The 24052-nt window shown below is 45.5% G+C and overlaps 1 protein-coding gene across 1 annotated transcript in view; it reads right to left on the bottom strand.

Annotated features, from left to right (window-relative positions):
* Positions 1 to 4582, bottom strand: part of TMC3 (transmembrane channel like 3) — a 530883-nt gene extending 526301 nt beyond the window's left edge. The window contains exon 1 of the mRNA XM_085646348.1: positions 4381 to 4582. Within this exon, the coding sequence (XP_085502474.1) occupies positions 4381 to 4493 (113 nt within the window). The 5' untranslated portion in view covers positions 4494 to 4582. The remainder of the gene's footprint in view (positions 1 to 4380) is intronic.
* Between the last annotated feature and the right edge of the window lie 19470 nt (positions 4583 to 24052).

The raw sequence follows: 24052 nt of genomic DNA, 5'->3' as shown, positions 1-24052 counted from the left end.
ACTAGACACTGGAGGGCACCACTGGAAAATCAGGCTTGTGTGACCTCTGTAATGGAGGCATTCAAGCTCGAGCACTCGTTTTATTTGTATGCCCAAGTGAACTATTGACTGAGGCTCTGCACCGTTTTATAAAACCTATATGTTTCAGATACAATGTCTTGAGAATTAACAATTTGATTGATCTAATTCGTATACCACCAGATGTATGTTTGCTGTAATCTGTTCAAATGTTTTAACAACTTGTTACCATTGTCTGAAAGGTGTCTATTTTATGACTAATGATGTTTATTGTACAGAATTATATTGTTGGTCTCAGGAGAGGTCTAAAACAATAAACAATAAACTCGAAGCAATCTGTGGTTGCCCAGTCAGGGACTTCGGCACCTCTGAGAGGAGCATAAATCGTGGATCTATTGAGGTTCTGCAGTACGCGGATGAAAACAGCTGTTCGATCACCGATCCCAGTGCTGCTGAGAGACCCTATCTCGGCAATTGATGCTCTCCGTGGTGCTGAAGCCCCGGAATGTGGAATCTCCCAGCACACGAGGGTTATAGAGACTGCCCCTGCCATGGGCCCCTCTCTGTCCTACTCCGGGTCCCCGTTTTCCCCTCCTGCACTCACCTTTCTCGTAAACTTTTCAACTGTCGCTCTATCTTCCTCTCTTCCTTTTCCGATCTCTTTGTTTGCGTCTAGTTTTCTCTGTCTGTCTGCTTCTAGCTCTCTCTGTCTGTCTGTCTCACTTCCTACCTCTTTTTTCCATTTTGTCCGACAGTCTTCGTCTCTCGTTTAAGGTCTGTCCCGCTCTCTACGCCTCTCTCTTTTCCTCAATCTCTTGCTCTGTGCTGCTATTTGGCTTTCTTCTCTGCCCCCCTAGTTCTGCAGTCTAACTTAACTCCTCATCCTTTGACCTGCCTCACACTGAAAACTCTAACCCTCACTCCTCCAACCTCCCATTTCTTCAACTCACGCGACACCAGCAGGGCGGAGGTGTCTGGAGGGTTGGGGGAAGTGATGCGGCTGTTCAAATAGGCAGGGCCAGTGCTGCGAAGAGCTTTGTAGATGTGGGTGAGGAGTTTAAAGTGTACATGCTTGTGTTTCTACAAGTGCTGCTGTCCTGAGACGTCGGTGAACCCTGTATATTCATGCAGCTGACAATATTTAACGTGCGCTGCGTATACAAGTGCTGCTATCCTCAATTTTCAATGCTCAATGTGTACAAGCACTGCTATCCATATTCATTTTAAGTTACCTGTGTGCACACGTGCTACTGTCTGTGTGTTCAAGAACTGCTGCCAGTAATCATTTAAAGTGCCCTCTGTGCACAAGTGCTGCTGTCCTTAATTCTCAATGCTCCGTGTGTTCAAGCACTGCTGCCCCTCATTATTTAAAGAGCCCTATGTGCACACGTGCTACTGGCCTTCATTCTCAATGCTCCGTGTGTTCAATCACTGATAACCGTAATCATTTAAAGTGCCCTATGTTCGCAAGTGCTACTATCTTCATTCTCAATGCTCCGTGGGCTCAATCACTGCTAGCCGTAATCATTTAAAGTGCCCTGTGTGCACAAGTGCTGCTGTCCTTCATTCTCAATGTTCCGTATGTTCAAGCACTGCTGTCTCCTTTCATTTAAAGTGCCCTATGTGCACAAGTGGTGCGGTCCTTCATTCTCAATGTTCTGTATGTTCACGCACTGCTACCCAGAATCATTTAAAGTGCCGTGTGCACAAGTGCTGTGACCCTAATTCTGAATGGACCGTGTGTTAAAGCACTGCTGTCCCTTTTCATTTAAAGTGCCCTGTGTGCACAAGTGCTGCCGTCCTTGATTTTTAACGGGTCGTATGTACTTGTACACCTACAAATATGTATTTAAAGTGCTGTGAGTGAGAGTGCCTCTGTCGCCTGTTTGCAAGTGCTGCTGCCCTGTGTGTTACGAATACCCGTGTCCATATTTCTCAATGCGCCAGGTTACTCACCACATTATTTTAAAAACCTGTGTGTTCAGTTACTGTAGTCCGAAGTTACACGCGCGTGTTACATTGCAGCCAGTTCTCAGTGCTGCAGTCTGTCGTCCCAAAGTGGCCAGTGTGTGTAAACCTGCCACAGTCTGCCGTTCTTGCTGGGGTCCCTCTTCTATAAGTGCTTTCAGAGGGTGAAACTGCTAGTCTATTGTTCCACGTGTGCTCCGTTTGTAGAATTGGACAGCAAGTACATCGTCAAAGTGTGTTCGGATAATGTCATTGTGCCTGTTATGGTTTCTGTGTGTGCCTTTGTGTACGGTCGGCATTGCAGTAAATCTTTTAAAGGTGCTCGAACAGTGCAAGGCACTGCCCTTTGTTCAAAAAGTGCAAGTTCTATCTACTGTGCATCTATTTAAAATCGCCTTCTGTGCACACTCTCTTCAAATGAAAGGTGGCAAAATGCGATGCTTACGATTCCTCTAGTCTATAATTCTGAGCATGCTCCGAGCACGTGACCACATATTCACAATAACGCGATCAATAATTTGTAGTTTCCGTGTTACACTGATCTAACCCAGACCCATAGTGGTAAATCTTGCACTGGCGAAAATGGCAATAATACATCCATTTGATGACTTTTGGCTGTGCTCGTAAAACATCTAGAGGCGAACAGAATTCAAGCCATACATAGATTATATCACTGCGGAGAAATGGAAGAAACAGATTGAGAAACTATTTTAAAAACGATAAGGGGCAGATTTATGTTAACTGGCGCATCCCTGCATATCAGCAGGGATGCGCCAGTTATTATGCGCCACAGCTGCGCCACGATGGATGCGCCGCATTTATAATGCGGCGCACCATGGGTCAAAAACGGCACAGATGCGTGACGCATCTGTGCCGTAAAAGTGGCGCATTGCTGGAGTTGCGTCGCAAGCGCGACGCAGCTCCAGCAATGCTCTGGGGGGCCCTATCTGTACAATGCTGCATCAATCCTTACGCCTGCTTCAAGCAGGCGCAGGGTTTTGACGCAGCATGGGCCTAAAAGTGACTGAGTGAAATCTTGTAGATTTCACTCAGCCACTTTTAGGAGGCGTTCCTGCGCCGGAACGCCCCCACCTGCCCTGGAACGCCTACATGTGGCGCAGGGCTTTACAACGTGATGCATCTCCCAGATGCGTCACGTTGTAAATACCCCGCACCATGGCGCAGGATTTGCGCCGCTGCTGCGTCACAAAAGTGACGCAACGGCGGCGCAAAAGTGGCGCAAATGCAACATAAATCTGCCCCATAGGGGCAGATTTATGTTAACTGGCGCATCCCTGCATATCAGCAGGGATGCGCCAGTTATTATGCGCCACAGCTGCACCACGATGGATGCGCCGCATTTATAATGCGGCGCACCATGGGTCAAAAACGGCACAGATGCGTGACGCATCTGTGCCGTAAAAGTGGCGCATTGCTGGAGTTGCGTCGCAAGCGCGACGCAGCTCCAGCAATGCTCTGGGGGGCCCTATCTGTACAATGCTGCATCAATCCTTACGCCTGCTTCAAGCAGGAGCAGGGTTTTGACGCAGCATGGGCCTAAAAGTGACTGAGTGAAATCTTGTAGATTTCACTCAGCCACTTTTAGGAGGCGTTCCTGCGCCGGAACGCCCCCACCTGCCCTGGAACGCCTACATGTGGCGCAGGGCTTTACAACGTGACGCATCTCCCAGATGCGTCACGTTGTAAATACCCCGCACCATGGCGCAGGATTTGCGCCGCTGCTGCGTCACAAAAGTGACGCAACGGCGGCGCAAAAGTGGCGCAAATGCAACATAAATCTGCCCCATAGTGTTTAACAAAGCCTGGATAGAAAATATCATTAACAACTCAGTCAAGCATTGTCATATTATTTCCGTTGCATCAGCAGAAAAAGAAAGTTTTATTTTGCCACAGCCGCCTTTTTTCGTTCACACCTAAAAAACGTGACAATATTTGTTCTCGTTCTTCTTAAGTAAGCACAGCAACACGGTGGGCAATCAGTGTGCTTCATGTTGCGCGCTTCCATACACGGTTAACCCCCCTCCTCCGTTACTAGACAAACACAATGCTATACAACACATTACTTTTGTCTAAACTTTTATGTTCCCCCCTGTGGCCCGCTTCTTTCCCTCTAGCAGTTGTTTATAAGGTTTCCTAGTCGCTTTGTTTGCAATTTACGATGAACTATATACGCAGGCAGGTAACTGAAATTGGTAGCCCTCGTATCACCGTGGAATGTGGTAACCTCGCGGAGCGAATCCGAATCCGCATGTCTCGGACAATTCATCAGCCCGAGTCCAAAGCTTCTCTGCCACCGTCCTTCTTCGTGGAGTACTCACATCGCGGAGTAGGGAATGTGACGACGAAGCCGGGCGGAGGTGCGCGCAATCTCACCTGTGAGGAGGCTCCTGGTAGGACGTGTAGATGCTGGCGTGCCTCTTCACACTTTTGTACCGTTTGGCTGACTTGGGGGGTCTCAGGGCTCCGGACCCGCTTCGTGCTGCCATTTTGGGGTGGCTGTAGGTCTTCCGAAGCGCGCTGGAAACACACGGCGTCAGCAGTCCGCGGCTGTGTGTCCCGTGGCCGCAAACCCTGCGGCTCCCTCTGGAAGGACAGGGTGAGTGAGGCGAAGAGGGACGCAGCAGCAGGACCCAGCTGCAGCGCGCCGCCCCTCGCTCCAGTGATGTCACCTACTGTATCACGGAGGGCAGAGACCCTTCATTGGGACCGGCGTGAGTGAACCATATCTAGATCACACACACGGGACACGCGCTATTAGGGACAACTACTGAAGTGGAAACTCCCAGAACAAAGTCTCTGGCACATTTCGTATCTTTTGATTGGTAGCTGGAAGTTGGGACTTGCAATTGCATTTGCTCCAAAAGAGCAGATAGAGGAGTGGCTTCTTGTAAGATTTTTTAAAATTAGAAAAGGGGTTTATATGTGCACTCCTACCGCCACGCAAGCATTTCCATTCCGCGTAATTTCGCGTTATTACTTGGCACCGAATCTTGCACATTCCAGTATGCTTACTGTTACCTCGTACATTGTAAATCCCCATTTGCACAAATATTTCACTTCACTTACTCTGATGCCTATACCATTAATGCTGTCCCTAAACGGATACTATGATTGACTGCCAAGGAAGGGTTCATCTGCAACAGCAATATTGACCTAAAAATAGCTTACTTAGGCACCGACTACAAGTGCCCTGGAAAGGTGTTTGGTATTTAATGCATCTGATAAAATCTAACAACACAGGGTTCAGAATATATCTGGTGTGATAAATGGCACCTATGAATTATCCAACCCACTTGCCATCAGGACCTAAGCACTTAGGGGCATATTTATCATTAAGTCGCGCAGCGCAACAAGCCACCTTGCTGCACTGCGTGACAGGGAGAGAGCAGGCATGCGCCATCCTGATGCACAATGTGCTGCTTCGCCCCAACGTAGGCCCCAGTGCACCATGGTGCAAGGGCACCTGCGTTGTTAGCAGGATTGTTTTGGTGCAGGAAGGGACACCTTCCTGCACAAAATCAAGCCCCTGAGGCATTTTCCTCTTTGTATGTGTGCTGCAGAATACAAAACACATAGAAAGGGGAACACGCATTGGTAATGCATCACTTTCACCAATGTGACGAGTAAAGTCCTGTTTTCATCAATTATCATCTTGGAGAAGGAAATAGCTCCCTGACAAATAACACAGGAGTGGAAAGGATGTGGCGCAGCGGCCAGAGCTGCTGATTCGCGAGATGGGGATCCCGGTACAAGTCTCAGCGGCAGCAACATCCTGTGATTCTATGCAAATCACTTAATCTCCCTGGTGATAAATTGTTATATAAATATGCTGCAAGAGTAAAAAGCGAAAAGAGGCAAACTGTATGACAAAATAGTTTCACTAAGGCGGATGTTAACAGTATTTCAGCAACAGTAAACTGATAACAGAATTAGATGAGGAACAAGCATTGTTAAATGCAGGAAAATATGCTACAGTCAACAGAAATGGAGAAAAAGTAAGCAGCACGCACAGGAACCAATGAGAAGCCAGGAAAGAGAGGAGGCGGGATCGAAGTCCCTTCTAAGTTTATATTAAAAACAATAAACTTCTGAAGCACAGTATAAGCGATGTGCAGGTGTAACCTAAGAAATGTGGAGAAATAAACATATTTCTCGTTGTTAAGTCTCCCCTGGGGATGCGTATAGTTTTGACACATTCCTATGTCTACCTCTTATGGTAAATCTGGGAATGCGCTATAATCCATGGGTGTTGTGTGGGAATGACTCCCTGGGGCAGAGTAACACAATGCAGCAATTTGTGCTGCGTTACTCTGGATTTATCAGGCCACTCAGGGCCACAGAAGGTGGCCTTGTGTGGCTTGATAAAACGCACTTAAGGGTTGTGTCGCTTTTGCACGCTGTCGCGTGGTGCAAGAGCGATGCAACCCCATGTTAAATACGCCCTTTACCCTTTTAGAGGGCACAGCCCGCTAGGGAGTGGTGTGTAGGTTTGTAACAGGTAGCATCCGTAGAACAATATGGGGCCACTCAGTATTCCCCATGAACCTGGGTATCCAATATTGCAGCATATAGTGGTTCTTGGGAGTCACTTCACAATAAACAATTATCATGTTCAGAGGCCGACCAAATCACACCCAAAATAACTCCAAATGATCATCACAAGATAATATGTATTGGGAGCCAACTAGTGCTAATCTAAATATCAGCTAATGACAGGAACAGACTACTTAATAAATAACTGCAGCCTTTACTCCTGTACTGAATAGGTAAATTATAGTGATATTTGCACATTCATATACAATCCATATAAATAATTCGGAGTTGTAATCAGCTGAAAGCACTTCCTGCATGTGTGTTGCAAGAGTGCAAACCTTTTTGCAAATGCAACAGGATTATATGTACAAATATTGGATGATAAAAATATTTTGTAATACCATTACACAGCATTTACTTAAAAGTTAGCAAAATTATTGGATCTTAAAATGAAATTAAAAGGTTCTTTTATTTTCAAATATATTGCTATAGTTATTGGTGGCTCCATTTTGTTCTATGGGAGAATGTTGTAAGATCAGTGGTTGGCCATGTGTGGTGCTAGACTTACTCCTATGCTGAGCTGGAGTACATTTGATACTGTTTTGGGTCCTTTTTGACTGCAGTAACTTATCTAGTTATCTATGCACTGACCAGAATTTAACCCAGGGTGGCTCCTGCACAGTGTGGGGGTGTAGGCAAGGTCCAATGCACTGCTTTGCCCGGGGACCTATAATGCTGTTAAAACGGCCCTGAAATCACATAGATCCCTTCCTGCCATCAGAATCCTGGCTGGTACTTTGACTACTAACCCATTTGAGATTTCTGGGAAATTTCCCTAATTCCACAGGTCTCTCTCTCTTTCCAAAACAGGTGATGAGCAACAGGAAGGACTTGATTTCCTCAAACAATTTTGTTTCCCCTAACCTTGGGTGGAAGCAGTAGAGAAATTCAAGGTTGTTATCTTGGAGACAGAAATTGCTTATGTAATTAAATCTATGTAATCTGGAAAGGTGTTAAGCAAGGATGATTTTCAGGTAAAATTCTGCAAGATCAATGCTAAGATACTCATCCCCTTGCTGTGCAGGGTCATCAAGAAAAGCAGAGACACCAATGAACAAAGACTGGAGTTTAATAGCTCAACGGTCTCACACATTCTGGAACCTGGTAAAGACTATCTTCAGTGCAGCAGCTATTGAATCAATACAGACATGCTGTTATGTTACAATGTATTTATAGAGCGCACATACACCACAAAGGTTTTATGGCGCTGAAGCATAGAAGCAGGGGACACAAAGCTTATCCATAAACCTGTTTTAGAGAGCCAGGTTTTTAACATAGTCCTGAAGCTCAAATAGGAAGTTGTGGCTTTAATGTGTTTGGGAAGAGAATTACATACATTTGGGGCAATTATGGGAAATCTTGTGCCACCCAGTCTCCCTTTTATTAAATTTAGGGACCTCTAATACATTTTGAAGGGCTGATCCGAGGTTACATTTAGGGATGTAGTTCTGGATTCTAGAGGTCACAAAAGTTGGGTTTTTACAGTGTTGACATTTGAAAATGATGCACCCAGTTTTAAACAGGGTCCTCTTAGCGACTGGTAGCCAGTGTAATTTTTCTAACAAAGGTGTAATGTGGAAATATCAAGGTTTCTGCCAGACCAGCCCAGCTGCCTGATTTTGAACCGGCTGCAGACTCTGACTCAGTCCCTTGGTGGGTCTCAGATAGAGAGAGATGGCATAATCAATCCGGTACATAATTAAGGCAATTATAGTGAGGTTATAGCTTCGTAAGTAAAATATTTCTGTTAAAAAAAAAAATTCCAAAGCTGAAAGAAGCAAGACGAGGTCAATGCACCTATCTGAAGCTTCATGAAAAGATCTTCAACATCGAGAAACCCAAAGATTTTGACAGCTTTTTGGAGATGGGCATAGCGTCCATCTCCACTGGCCATATTGAAGGATTCAGATGTGCAGTATGTTTCTAAACATCACAATTTCGGCTTTATCAGAGTTTGGTTTCAAGGGATGATGATTCATCCAGTCACAGATTTATAGCAGAGTATTCTGAATAACTCTATGAATTCCGTAGAGTCATCAATTTTGTAGAGCAACTGCATGTCATCGGCGTAGTTGTATATTTTCACCCCGCTTCTGTAAGGTGCAAACTAATAGGCGAATGAAGAGGCTAAATAGATGGGGGGATATAGAAGATCCCTTTGGTACTCCACAATTAAGCCTGACCTTTGAAAAGTAAAAAAGGGAAGTATGAAAATATAGGTGAGGGTGTTGGCACAACTTATGTTCATTCTGTTCTTAATCCATATAAACCGGATAGGCTTTGTGCTAGGACACTTCTCCAGTCACCATTTAAGAATATTCTTTCAATTAATGTGGCAGCTCAGAAATGATCAGCAGGTCAGGCTGCCAGTATCCTTGAGTGCTTATCAAGCATTTAATAGGGTCTAGTAGGCATGTCTGTTCAAACCCTGGCTAGAACCAGCTTTAAGAATAATTGTATACAGAAAATCCAGTGGTTCTACAAGACCCCATTGGCCTCTGTGAACTCTATTTGTTCCAGGTCACATTACTTTAACACAGAGACACCCTGTAGGGATATCCTTTGTCACCCATCCTTTTTCTTCTTGATTTCTGGCATTCATTCAACACTCCCAGCAAGTGATGGCCATTACCTGTCAAGTGGTCTCCAAACACTTTGAATTACCTAAGAATGCATATTGCACCTAGGCAACAAAGTTAAATGGCTGGTGAACCTTAAGAAATTATTAACTGATCTTGGGTTGTCCGGGGCATGGGCAAGCCAGATTCCTCTAGCAAAAGAGGAGCTCAAATTACTCTACCGGAACTGGGTAGGTGATCGGGAGTTAAGAACTCCTCATTTGGGAAAACTAACTGAGGAGTTCTTCTCACATAAACAATACAGTTGCCTCCAACCATACATGGACTTTATTCAAGTCCCAAGAGATAGATGTCTGTATATCCAATTTAGGTTAGGTTACCCTTAAACTCATTTACAGCCAAATGGAATCCATCAAAACCTTCACCACAATCATGCCCATGTTGCCCCTCCCCGGAGGAAAGCACTGCCCATTTTCTATTTGCATGCCCTGCATACAAACTGGCAAGGGCCAGATGGCTAAAACCAATCTGCAGAAACCTTGGCACACAAAACATTCAGTTGCCCTCCGAATTTTAAGAACAGACGGCACTCCACCTCTGGTCTGCGGGGTGGCAAAGTTTTTAGGCCGTGCATGGAATAAGCGCCAAAAAATACTAAAGGAAAGTTTTCTGGAGTGATATTGCCAAATTGGAATTATCAGGATGTTCTGTTTTACTGTTTTATCCCTATGAATTTTTACCTATTTTGTGACACAATGTTTCTAGATGGATACATTTATCTAATAATTTTAAATCTATAATCAATTTTTTTATATATATATATATATAGTTTTTGTGTTTTGTATGTACAGATGTAGAATGCTTTTATGGTATTTTTTTTAATCGAATAAAGCAACTTTTAACTAACTAAGAATGCATATTGACAAGAACATGAATGCAATGATTGCTAAAAGGTAAGACCTATTCCTATATTGTAAGTTCGTCTAGCCGGGAAACTATCTCCATATGATGCCTCTATCATTCCAAAAGCCTTTGCTGTTATATAAAGACAAAATTATAGGAAAAGTACATTTGTGGAGCTCAATACCTCAACACACACAACTTAAAATGACTAAGCTATTTGCAGCACAACTTCAGGAGGCATTTGTCTTCTTCACGTGGATCTGCGTAATGAAGTTTAACACCTAGCACATTTTGCCTGTCACTTCTATTAGGAACTAGAGATACGAGAATGGGAGATTATTGAAACAAACTTAAACAGGAACCTGGCTGACTCAGTAATGTCATACAGTTGCCCCAAGCTCTCACAAGATCTACAGAACCCAGTACTGAATGAAAAAAACGAGTATGGGCTTCTACACACAAGTTATTGTGAATCGATGTCTCCTTACACTCTTAGTCATCAGTCGAGGAAATTGCAAAGCACCTGACTGAGGGTCATTGATTGAGCAGGTATCTTCCTAGCTCCTACTGGGACTTACTTGTGCTAGGGCTTCTATCTAGGCAAGACACTTTCAGACCCCGATCCAGTGCAATAGAGGCTCGAGCCTCACACCTCCTCATTGTCACTCTCTGTCTGTTCTCTGTCTTTAATTTCTTAACTTTCATACCTATTTTTCACAGCTATTCCACTGCTTGCTGACTACCAGTTGTCTATTGCTTTCATTGTCTTGCATTGCTTTGCCTTTTTGTTGCTTTTTCTTTGAACTACCTCTGCCAGTCTTTGCACTCACCCACTGGTTGCATAGTTTTGCTGCTTTCACTTTGTGCCATTTTGACCCTGCGCCCTTTTTGCTTTCTTCAGTCCTTCTTTGTTCTTCCCATTTCTTTTCCTGCGGTTTCTTCTCCCCTACCCCCCATATGCTCCTTACCTCTTCATCTCACCCTTCTCTCCTGCCTCCCACCCCCGTTCCCATCTCATCACCGCCCTACACTTCCTCCTCTCCCCCTCAGGGCCTACTTAATGGTGGCCGCAGAGCGAACACTAAAGGTGTGCTAAAAGTAAGCCGAACTGCGCCTGCCCGCATCCAGCACCAGGGACCCTGGTCCTTCACCCACAAATCACAATCCCACTGTGCCCCTCTGCACTCTCATTCCTAGCCGCTGCTCGCCACATTGCTGCCACACCACACCTCACAACACTGAGGCAGAATTCTCCTGTACCTCTTGCAAGTTTATGTGCACTCCCCTCTCCCTCACAAACAGCACCCAACACCCCATTCTCACCCACACAGAGCAGCCACTACCCTACAGCACAACACACTCTCATGCATGTTCCTTAATGCACGCTCACTCAGCAAACATGCCACTGAGTTCCGGAATCTCCTGCACAAACAGGCTGCAGACCTTGCTGCTTGTCTCAAAAACCTGGTTGAACCCTGGTCGGCCCATGACATCACTGCCCCCCGGGTGCAAGATTGCCAGGTTAGCCCATCAGCATAAGCCCAGAGGCGGGGTCACAATCACCTTCAGGGAGCCATCAATGGCACCTCCTCCACAGATACACCCACCAGCATCATGGAACACATGCCGTTCAAACTTGACATCACAACCAATTTCACCCTCTATGAAACCCTCGTCTACAGGCCACTTTTACCTCACATCGTTTTGGCAAACATCTTTATGGACTTTATCAATTCCCTCATCGTCAACACCAGTGCCTAAATCCTCCTCGGGGACCTGAACTTCCACCTGGAAGATCGCACTGACCTGAACTCTACAGCTTTAGCAGAAGACCTCAGAAACCTATTCATCACCCAATGCGTGAATTAATCCACAAACGTAACTATTCATTTCCTGGATCTGGTCTTAACCTCTTTCAACAACATCTAATTCAACAAGACCCCAGCAGTTACCTGGGCAGACAATGCCATAGTCAAATTCAGCATTCCCATCTCGCACTAACACAGACATACTACCATCAGATCTGTCAGCGACTGGACCAACATCCCTGAGGAGCACTGGCCCACCGCTTTCTCTGCACACTGATCCACGTACACCAGAAGCCTGCCAGATTGTATCAACAATCACTCTTGGCCATAACGAAGCCAAAAGATCCAGACCTCAAACCAGTTGGTACACAGAAGAACTCGGAAAGGCAAAGCTCCACTGCAAACAAGAGTAGCAAAGATGAAGGATGAGCAAAGATAAGAACCACTTCAAATCTTCAATGAGACGGTACCACCAACAGATGGGAAACACCAAATGCACCACACATGCAGCCCACACCGACACTAGCACCAACAGCAGTAAAGAGATATTTTCCATTGTGAAAGATTTATTTAAACTCCTCTACGGCCACCTCAAACAGTATCACCCCCTCAGAGGACCTCTACAACAAACTATTGGGATTCATCTGCAGCAAAATAGCCTCATTATACAGCAACTTAAAATCTCAGCCATACACAACAGACCTTAAACACAAATTCAGTCTCTGCCAGGGAAACAATCTTGACCACATGGCCAGTCATCACCTTAAAAGAGGCAGTCACCATCATGAAATCCATGCACTCCAAAGTTCCATTGAACCAATGCTTCCACCATACCTTCATAAGAGGATTCTAACGCACCAGCGAAGCAGTCACACCTATCCTTAATGCTCCCATTGCATCAGCTACCTTCCTAGATATGTTTCAACATGTGTTAGACTTGAACCTTTCAGGTAGCGTTTCCACAAACAGTTTGCTTTCTTGTCCTGGGTTTAAGTCACTAGCTATCCTGAGAAGACCTGTCAGGTCCATCCGAATGTCCCGAGAGTACATCTTAAGGGTGAAGTGAGTGGTAGGTGAAAAGCATGGCAACATACTATATAGCAACGGTGGTGTTTATATTGTTTTTAGCCTTGAAGAAGTCGTAGGGATACTTCCCTGAGACGATTAAAAAAGTGTTGGCTAAAGAAGGTCTAACGAAAAAAGAAAAAAAATGAAAATAAAGCTTCAATACAAGTCAAGACAAGAAGCTCTCTGTGCCCATTATATATTTTATGTTTCGAAATAACTTATTGAAATAATTGCGTGTGCTTCATGATTCAAACCATTGGTGTTCAATCTCAGTACTGTAATTAGGGGATGTGAGTGTATCTTCCCATCATTTGAAAGCACAGTGGGTTAATACCCTGTTCGTATACAACTGTATGGGATGGTTTTATGAGCACCTGAGACCTCAAAAACACCAGATTGTTAGAATTAGTGATAATAGGGCTAGGCTGCTCTATACACATATACAAGTTAGGAAACCAGTAGAGGTCATATGATGGGTGACAACTTAGACTGAGACAGATTGCCGGAGTAACGTTTTAGCAATGACTCTCACACTTGGGTTTTTATGAGGTCTAAGGTGTTCATATGACTTTCCAATATAGTTTTAAATGAACAAGATTAAGGTCAGTGGTGCTCTCAAATGATGGGAAGATACACCCCCAAATTATCAATCCTAGGACTGACTGCCAATGGTTACACTTATGAGGCACACACAATTCATATAATCAGATTCATTCAAATTTGTACAGTACAATGAACACAGAGATATTCTTGTCCTGACTTTTGGCTATATTTTCTGGCTTTTTCTCTTAGATGAGTCTTTCAACTAAACGAAAAAAACTGCAATAAAACCCAAAATTCAAGACAAGAATATCTCTGTGTTAATTGTACGGTACAAATTTAAATGAATCTGATGATAAGAAATATGTGTGCCTCATAAGTGTAACGTTTTAGTAACCTGAGTCGGAGCAACACAATAGTAAAAGCAGTAAGGAGTGGAAACCCATCACATAAAGAGGACTTCGAGAGAAATTCATAAAACTAGAAAAATTGAAGAAGATTGAAATGTCAAAATGGTGGGATGGTGCCACCTTAAAGCAATACATCAAACTCCATAGAATACTGAGAGGTCTAAGATCTCAGATTATTCCCACCTATGATGATGTTGATGACGATCTTTTGAATTTATGAGTAAAAGAATTAACGTCAAGTTCCATGAAAATAATGGTCATCTTGGTGGAACATGCAGACAGAAAGGTCTCTAAGATTCAAGTGGAGATCGCACAGTTAAAAACATGAGATCAAGACTTTGAATCTTCCCGAAGCCACCACTAAGAATTTTGAGATTTTAAACAACGTATTATTTAAGCACCAGAATGACATTAAGCAAAGGAAAGCTAGAAAACTCAAAAGAGACAAGATAGATTATAGCTGTGGTAGGATATTTACACTCTCCCAAAAATACAGCCATTTGATACACATAGATACTAATAAACAGGCACGTGAGATGGTCTCAGCCAGTTCCAGTTCCGCTTCTCTCAGTGTCGTACTTACAAGTGATAGCGAGACTGATGGGGCAAAGAGCCATCAATGAGGCAAATCAACACTCTGGTAAAGTATTTTTTACAAGAAGTAAGGAGGCTAAAATGAGGAAATGGGGAACAGACAAGAAGGGTAGAGAACACAAGAAAACCAGGCGGGGGAAAAGAGGAGGCAGTACAAGGCAAAGGACCAGGGATGAAGACCAGGTCATGGGACAACAGAATATAGATGATTGTATAATGGAGCAAAGTCAACGTTGTGAACCAATCAGACAAAATATTGACAAATCACATGATTACTCTGCTGAAAAAGTGGATGGGTTTCTGTCCAGAAAGTAGAGGAGACAGATGCAGAATGAAAATTGATTTGTTTAAATTCACTCGCAGACTAAAACTAAAGATTTTTTTCAAATTGCACCCACAAGATAATAAATCACAAGCATTACCAGTAACTAGTGTGATGTCGAGTTCCTTATCTATACAAGATGTACATGACACGACAACATTCTTATCCATTATGGATTTGGAAGAAGATCCCATTACAGTATCCAGGGTGCTAGAGGATTTGGATATACATGCAGATCTGAATATTACTAGTGGTCTTTAGAATAAATCCCATTGGACACCTAACCTGTCGAGTGGCAATAATATAGAAGTATTCCACAAATTAGTGAGCAGGGACCTAAATACACAAGCCACTAAGCAGAGGTCTACCCACGAGAGATGGAGAGACAATTTGAACCGTAATGAGCGTCTGGCTCTGAAACACCTACAAGAGGACAAAAATTTGACCATTAGGGAGGCTGATAAAGGGGACAATATTGTAATGATGAACAGTTATGATTATGATCATGAAATATACTCAAGACTGCATGATGTACAATGCTATGAAAAAGTGACATCAAATCTAATGTTTGAACTAACAAATATTATCAATAGAATGTTAAAAACATGGCATAACAAATGTTTATTGGACGTGGATGAATTTATGTACATGAGGGTAGATCGCCCAAGGTATCCCTGTTTTTATACCCTTCCCAAGATCCACAAAAATCTTCCCTTTCCACCTGGGAGGCCCAGTGTTTCTGGTATAGGAGGGCCAATGGAACAAATATCAGAGTTTGTAAATGTATTCCTGCAACTTCTTGTCTCAAACCAACCCTCTTATATCAAAGACAAGAGACATATACTGAATTTATTAAGTGATACCTGTTGGGAACCAGGTATGATAATGTTGACATTAGATGTAGTAGTGTTATATATAAGCATCAACAATGACTGGGGTATACGGGCACCACAAATTTTTTTGGGGCAGCAGGTCAGCGAGTCTGTGGGAACATAGAGAGATGATAATAGCAATGACAGAACTGATACTCAATAACAACTTTTTCCTATTAAAAAATGAATGGTACAGACAGACACGGGGCGTAGCCATGGGTTCCAGATTTTTACCTTCTTATGACAACCTCTTCATGGGGTGGCTGGAGGAGGAATGGATCTGGGGCTCTGGTGGACGTCAATGGAATGAGTCTATCCTATATTGGGGAAGATATATTGATGACTGTTTCACGATTTGATCAAGCTCTACACACAGATTACAGGAATTCTGAGAATATCTAAATACTAATAATGCCTGACTGAAGTTGTCTTCTTATATGTGGAACTATATGTATGGGACAACAGAATACACAGAAGGATGTTTCGTAAACCTACTTCATGCAACTCGGTTTTACAACATGCGACTAGTGCCCATCCAGGAAATCTGATTAAATCCACCCCATATGGTGAAATGATTAGGGCCAGATGTAATTGTAGTGAAGATTCAAGTTTCTTGGCTTGTTTGCAGGATATGGAATCACGCTTCACACAAAGGGGATACTACGCACAGGATATTACCATTGCAAAGAACAGGACCCTGAAAAGAAAATGGGTGGACACGCTGAGACCAAGCCCACCCAGGCAGAAATCAGCAACATGAACCAGACTGATTACAGATTACACACATATAGCAGACATCATATGCAGAAGCATGCAGAGGCATTGGCATATTCTGTGGGCTGATAAGACATTGGAGGACTCAATCTCAGACATTACGTTCCGTAAGGGCAGATCACGCAGCACAATTTTGAGTTGCAGCTACCCTATGTCTCAACCACAAAGTCACTGGCTGTCACAGAACACTCAAGTTTTTTTTTAAATGTGGACACTGTGGCATGTGCAAATGGGCCCAAGACAAAACCAAGTAATTTTGACTGATGTACTTAATATGTATGAAATTGACGCAAATATCAACTGTTGCACCTAATTCGTTGTGTACATGATTGTATGTTAATGTGGGCAGTTATATGCTGGAAGCACTATCAGATTCCCTAGAGAACAAGTGAGTGAACATATGCGGACACTTAAACAAGGTGATGAGAGGTACACAATAGCCATTCACGCATCCAGTTGCAGCTCGCAAGGGCACAATAAAAGCTTTACATTCTATGGAATTGAACACATTTTAAGGGATCCCGCAGGGGCAATAGAGAACTGAGATTTAGAAGTAAGGAAGCCATATGGATCATGAGCCTTAAAGCAGAAGAGGAGGGACCAAACATTGACCATAAATTACCATACTTTCTAGGCGATTAACTTAACTTTTTATTTTCCAATTTTGTCTTTTCATGGCTCTACCACCACCGGCTTCACCATGGGGTCTAGATACATTTCGTGCTACGGAGACAGTGATTCTGACATAGGCAGCTAGATTTGGGTTCACCCTTTCGTTCTGGGATACTTCACGTGTTCACCTCTTAAGAGAGGGCTGAGATAAGCACATTCGACATGGTACACCTACCTTAGTGATGCACTGTTCCTAGGATACAATCTAATGTGTCTCATTACTCCACCTCAGGCGCTCTGGGGTTCCAGTAGTAGTATGCTTGCATGACCTGGTACTACATATAGTATAGGTGTAATTTGGAACTGACATTAGTTAAGGAAACAGAGACCATTTGCCATTTGTACGTAATCTATGATTCAATAATCAATTTGTTAGTGGAGGGGCTTCTTGATCATGAAAGGGGCATTTTTAACATCCATTTAGTTAATTCCCAACAATAACAGGCACCTAATAATGCACTGACAAGGAGTGTCTTGCTGGTGGTGAGCGGATTCAACGGTTGTGGGACCCAGTGTGGCCCGCTTCGTGGATCGTGCCGCATCTCTCTCGTGCTACACACCAAATTCATGCTCACTGCATGCGGCATCTGTATCACAGCCTGTGACCCTCGGAGGTGGGGGCTTAACCGTAGAAGTGCCTCATCCTACATCATGAAACATTGATAAATTTGTGCCTGTGTGTGTGACCAGAGCTGCCTGGTGCAGCCAAAATCAAGGTGCACCTTGATTGAGATGCCTCATTTCCAAGGAGATGTGCATTTTGTAACTCTTCTTTGTGTGTGACCGGAATGGCCAGGTAGGACTCTTATCATCACACACCCGACATTGTACCAAGATTGCCTGGGTATGACTCTGATCAATGTGTGCCTGACGGGGTGCCTCCTCCTTCAGAGAGGCCCACCCTGCTTCATTCTCCATTCATCTACTGTTCTCTCACTTGGCCCTCAGCGTGGCAGATCAACTGCCCTCTACTCATCCAGCCCTCCCCAATGACACAGTGTTGCCAGGTAGTATTGCCCAGCTAGGGCCTTGGTGGTCAGAGTGACTAACTGGGCTGGAGGAATGATTCTAAGACCGATCGAAAGGGGGTCAAGAGACTGTCTGACCCCCACTGTGCTTTGCAGAACTGGGCTGGTGCCAGAAGGTCCTTGGAAACCCCTATGGTGTGACCGTCTGTTGCCCTCGGCCTGTCTGCTCTGCATCCTGTGGGTGAACTTCCAGAGTGACTGCCAAACCCCTTTTGCAGACTGCCTCCTAATTGTCTTTGTTGCCTACCACCACCTGCTTCCTGGGACCCTGACCAGGAGTGACTTAAGCCACCTGCATGCCCGGGGGACAGTGGATGATGGGTGTCTTCAATCTGGGAGTATAGGATAGTTGGGATGAGATGGAGGGGGAGGGAGGCTTGGGGCCATGGGGTCTGCAGTCTATAACCAATTGACCTGCTGTTGCACCATATTAGGGTGCTGTGAGCGTATGTGTGTGAGTGCTTCTGTATGGACTTGTCTTATAACCATGTAACCGCATAGAGGTGTGGACTATGTGTTGTGTGGGAGTGACAGCAGGAAACTGTCCATGATTTAAGACTCTGGATTGCCTGATACGTTGATTTCTTGCCAGAATAGCATTACGTTTGGCATTGGTTTTTACTAGCATGGACTCGGCCTGCGGTGCTTCTAAAAAGTGTTAAGATTTGTTGTATGTACATATTTTTAATATCATTGTGACCCAGGGTGCACCTTAAAACTGGGTAGTATTGAATTTTAAGAATTGCTAGGGTGGTTCTGGGGTGGACGTTTTGCACCACATTTGGATGCCGTTGGGAGTGTAGATTAGGATCTTTCCCAAGTGTGCATATTACTGATGTCATTTGAATATGGCTGGGCCAAGTACTGCTGGTAATAATTATGAATATGATTTATGGCCAGAAATACATGATGTTCATGTTTTGTTGATTATTAGGGGTGGGTGGAATTCGCGCTACGAAAAGCTCAGCGAAACGCATTTTGAAAGCGCGAACAAGCAAAACATTCCGCAAAGGGACGTATCGCGGAATTTTTGGCAATTCTGCGTTCTCTGCGGAACTAAAAATTACCCAAATTCCGCAAATTCCGAGAGCAAAACGGAATTTACCACCCAGGCCTATTGATTATTATGTGTCTCAAATGCAAACGTTATTTACACATATCACGTGTGAAGTTTTTTTTGTGACATTCAAGGTATTTATCGTGAGTGAGTGCTGTGCCAATGCTTTACACATTGCCGCTGTGGTAAGCCTGACTGCTCAGTGCCAATCTACATAACGGTGAGCGCGGGTTATACAGAGTGTGTAATCACTCACCCCTGATGGTAGTGGTAGGTTCTACCTGACTGGGGTGCTGCCTCAGCCAACCAGAAAGTGGCACTTCCAACAACATGTCAGAGTCCTTCCTCTGCTCAAGAAACCCTCAGTGGACCTATCAACTCTCACCAACTACAAACCGATTTCCCTTCTACCACACCTGGCCAAAGTCATAGAGAAACTCATCAAGAGACACCTTACCAACCATCTCAGCAATCACCAACTGCTCTATGTTACACAGTCTGGCTTCAGACCCAACCACAGCACAGAAACAGCCCTCATAACTGTCACAGACAACATACGCATGATCCTGAATAGAGGAGACACAGCAGCCTGCATCCTTCCCGACCACTCTGTGTCATTTGACACGGCCTCCCACCCTAACCTCATCAGACACCTACATGAGATAGGAATCTAAGGACACACTAACTGCTGGATTTCCTCCTTCCTGACCTACTCGCTGGATGCCCACAACCTCATCTGTGGAGTACTGCAAGGAACATCTCTCAGTCCGATCCGCTTTAACACTTTACATAAACTCTCTGCCCAGTGTTGTTAGGTCCCATGACATCCTCTCCTACACTGACAACACTGAAATCATACTCTTTCTCTCAGAAAAGACTCACAGCACCCGGAACAAGTTCAGGGCCTTTATGACAAAAGTCCTCAGAATCATCCTCAATAGAAAACTGCCCTTGACCACCCAAGTAATCACCATCATTGCTTACTGCTTCCACATCCTGAAGATGCTGAGGAAAATCTTTAAATAGCAGCCCCCACAAACCCTTCACACACTCCACACTCCATTGTCAATATCGAACTGGAGTACATGATCTCTTTCTGGGCTGGGATCAACAAACAACCTAACAGCCGACTGCAAACCATCGTGAACTCTGAAGCCAGAACCACACTCAACCTCCCATGTTGCTCTCTCATCATGCTTCACCTCTAAGAGCCCCACTGGGTTCCTATGCACAAGCCTGCACACACCTTCAAAGCGCTAGACAACATTGGCCCAGACAACCTCAATAGTTGCATCTCCCTACACAAGCCATCCAGACACCGCTATTTGGCTGGGCTCCTACTAGAACATATCCCACGCATACACAGAACCAGGCCTTCTCAAACGTTGCTCTTAAAGCATGGAACGACCAACTGCTACACATCAGAGCCTCCTCCTCACCTCTCGGCAAAGGCAAGGCTAAACCCTTTCCTGCCACGCGCCACTTTTCCAGGTGATAGTGTGCTTTACAAATACACCCAACATAACATAACATGGTCCCCTTAAAGGAAAGGTAAAAAAAAAGGAATTATTTCACTTGCTCATCTATTGGCAGATGGGACTGTCAAGCACTTTGAAATTTCACAAGCAGAGTTTAATATTGAAGTATTGCCAAAGGGTCGGGGGTGCTGAAGTGTATTATGGCGCGTCTGCGCGCCTTGGAGACTGACCTTAGGACGCTTGAGGCGTCGTTGGCTTCAGGCCCTGATGATGCCACGCTGGCAAGCATTCGTGACAAAGTAACGGAGTATACTGCTGAGGCCGCTAGGGAAACGAAATTTAGAGGCAAATATTGGATCGCCCGGAGTTATGGTGAAGGCGAGAGGCCGGGGAAAGCCCTGGCTGCGACAATGAGGCTAGTGCGACCATCTAATACTATCATGGAGATTGTTGGGGCGGACGGCACATTGTACAGGGATACTGTGCAAATTCTCAACGCGTTTGTGACACACTATCGCGTGCTGTATGCGACGACTAGGACTGAGGAGCTTCGACTTGACGAATACCTGGAGGATGTATCCCTGGGGTGGCTAAGTGACACGCAAAGAGAGTTTCTGAGTTCCCCCTTTGAATTGGACGAGGTGCGGGAGGCCATCATGCACATGCGGTCAGGCAAGACCGCTGGACTGGATGGGATACCTATCGAATTCTACAAAACCTACATTGACTTTATGGCACCAGTCCTGAGGGAGGTTTATGAGGATGCGTTGGAGGTGGGCCATCTGCCCCCTTCGATGCGCATGGCCCTCATTACGTCGCTCCTCAAACCGAGGAAGGAGGCGACTGACTGTGACTCCTATAGGCCTCTCTCCCTGCTCAATTGCGACGTGAAAATCCTGGCCAAGCTCATAGCCACTCGCATTAATTTGCTACTCCCTAACCTGATCCTGCCCGATCAGGCCGGGTTTGTGCCAGGCAGGGCCACGTCCCATAATCTACGCACTTTCTTCTCGATCCTCAACTCTGTGCATGATGACCTGCCTATGGCCGCCGTGTTCCTTGACGCCACGAAGGCTTTTGACTCCCTCGAGTGGGACTACTTGTTCCAAGTTTTGGGGCGCATGGGCTTCCCGAGTATATTTCATGGATCAGGTTGTTATACGCCGCTCCTGAGGAAAAGGTACTTGTGAACGGCCAGCTCTCCTCTGCGTTTCCTATTACCAGAGGCACTAGACAGGGGTGTGCTCTTTCACCCCTGCTGTTTGCTTTGGCCATGGAGCCGCTGGCGGCCAAATTGCGGCAACATCATCGGGAAAAGGCGTTGCGCTGTTTCCAGAGGCAGATATTAGTATCCATGTACGCTGATGATATCACCCTCTACGTGCGTGACCCGAAGGATAATCTCAACCCTATCCTCCGGGAATTCATTCGATTTGGCATGATTTCTGGAATCCAGATCAACTGGAGCAAGTCCTGTCTGTTCCCCCTGACGGCTTCTACTGGGCGATTTGGTATGGACTTCCCCCTTGCCTGGTGTGAGGGGGACTTCAAATATCTTGGCATCCATATAGAAAAAAACAGGGAAGAGCTCCTGAGGGCTAATTATGGGACAGTGATGTCCCGTATTACGGATTGCGTTACTCGGTGGATCTCTCTGCCCCTCTCCATGGCTGGCCGGTCGTCATTGATTAAGATGGTAATCCTGCCGCAGCTTTTGTACCTCTTTCTGAATATTCCTTTCTATCCCGGTACCTATTTCTTTCGACAACTCTGCTCGGAACTCATAAGACTAGTGTGGGGTGGGAAGTCGCCCCGGCTTAAATGGGAGATCCTTATTAAGCCCTACGACCAGGGCGGATTCGGCATCCCCAACTTTGAGCTCTATTATCAGGCGGCCCAGGCGCATTACGCCTACTTCTGGATACGGCAGCCTCGATATATGCCGCAGCTTGCAGCCGAACACTGGCTGGCGCACCCCATTCCTATAGAGGGAGCGTTGTACATCCCAGTGCAGGGTAGAGACAAGACGCCCTCGACGTTGATTAGTACGGTGTCCGCGTGGAATCAGCTGGCGACGGCCCTAGGGCTTGACCTGGTATACGCGCCACTCTTGCCTCTTGTTTACCACCCGAGTATGCCCCTGCTGCAGGAGGCGGGCTTCCGGAAATTGCTTCAGACTATACATGTGGAGACATGGGGGGACTTATACCACAATGGCACGTTCCGATCCATGGAACACTTGTTTGACAGCATACAGTCTACTCCCCTCGATGTTTTTCTTTACCTCCGCCTCCGTCAGGGAGTGAGGGCACTCATGCCCAGCTTCCCACAGGAGCCCCCGCATATGGCTCCGCTGCACCGCATACTTAGCGATGACACGCCAGCCAAGCTTGTTTCCAAAATATACCGATTGGTACATTCCTCAACACCTGCACCGCAGTTGGCAGCCAGGGAGAAATGGGACCGTGAGTTACAGGCCCCATTGACGGATAAACAGTGGCTATTCTGCTTAATGCAGACGGACCGCGCCTCCTCTAGTAGCTGCCTCAGAATTATCCATTATAAATACATTCATAGACTGTACTATACGCCGGTCCGACTTCACGGCTATCGACTCCGCGAGGATGATAGATGCGAAAGATGCCGGGCTCCTGGTGCGGATTTTCTCCACCTGGCATGGGCATGTGACTCAGTGCACCGCTATTGGTGCCAGGTGTTTGAAGCACTCTCTAAAATGATCAACATAGTGTTGGTGCCCGCCCCCCTCCTGGCCCTCCTTGGCTATGTAGAGCCTATTCAGGCGACGCATCGTAAATTCATTGCGCTTGCTTTTTTGCTTGCTAAGAGAAGGGTGGCGTGTCGTTGGGGCAGAGGCAGGGCCCCCAAATTTCAGGACTGGATGCGAGATCTGGTGTACTGTCAGGACCAGATCTGTACGTACTCTGAGCTTATGCCGCCAGCGTCGAGGCCCACAGACATTTGGGCTCCGCTGCGATGCTATCTCCTGGCCGGGGCGACGGCCGCGGACGAAATGCTGATAACTGGGTGATCTCGAGCTTTTGACCTTCAGTGCTTGGGGGGGTGACTTCCCGGGGCTGTAGTCTGGGTGCTGTGGTGCTATGGGAGCTGAGGCTGTAGTTCTCCGATCCGGCTCGCATGATGCGATTTTCTTGTACGGTGTGTCAGAGTGTAGGCCCCCCCCCCTCCCCCCCCTCCCGGGATGAGTACGCCACGATATGACTGATGTGGGTATGTCCCTGGATGTTGCTTTGTACTGGTCGCATAATGTTGATCTCGCCGGACCTGCCCGACCTTTACTACCCTCTCCACCTTTTCTCTGTATTCTC

This window comes from Triturus cristatus, chromosome 3_1 (assembly GCF_964204655.1).
Source record: "Triturus cristatus chromosome 3_1, aTriCri1.1, whole genome shotgun sequence".
Lineage (NCBI taxonomy): Eukaryota > Metazoa > Chordata > Amphibia > Caudata > Salamandridae > Triturus > Triturus cristatus.
Note: the sequence above shows the minus strand (reverse complement) of the source record. Positions and strands in the feature narration are given on the sequence as shown.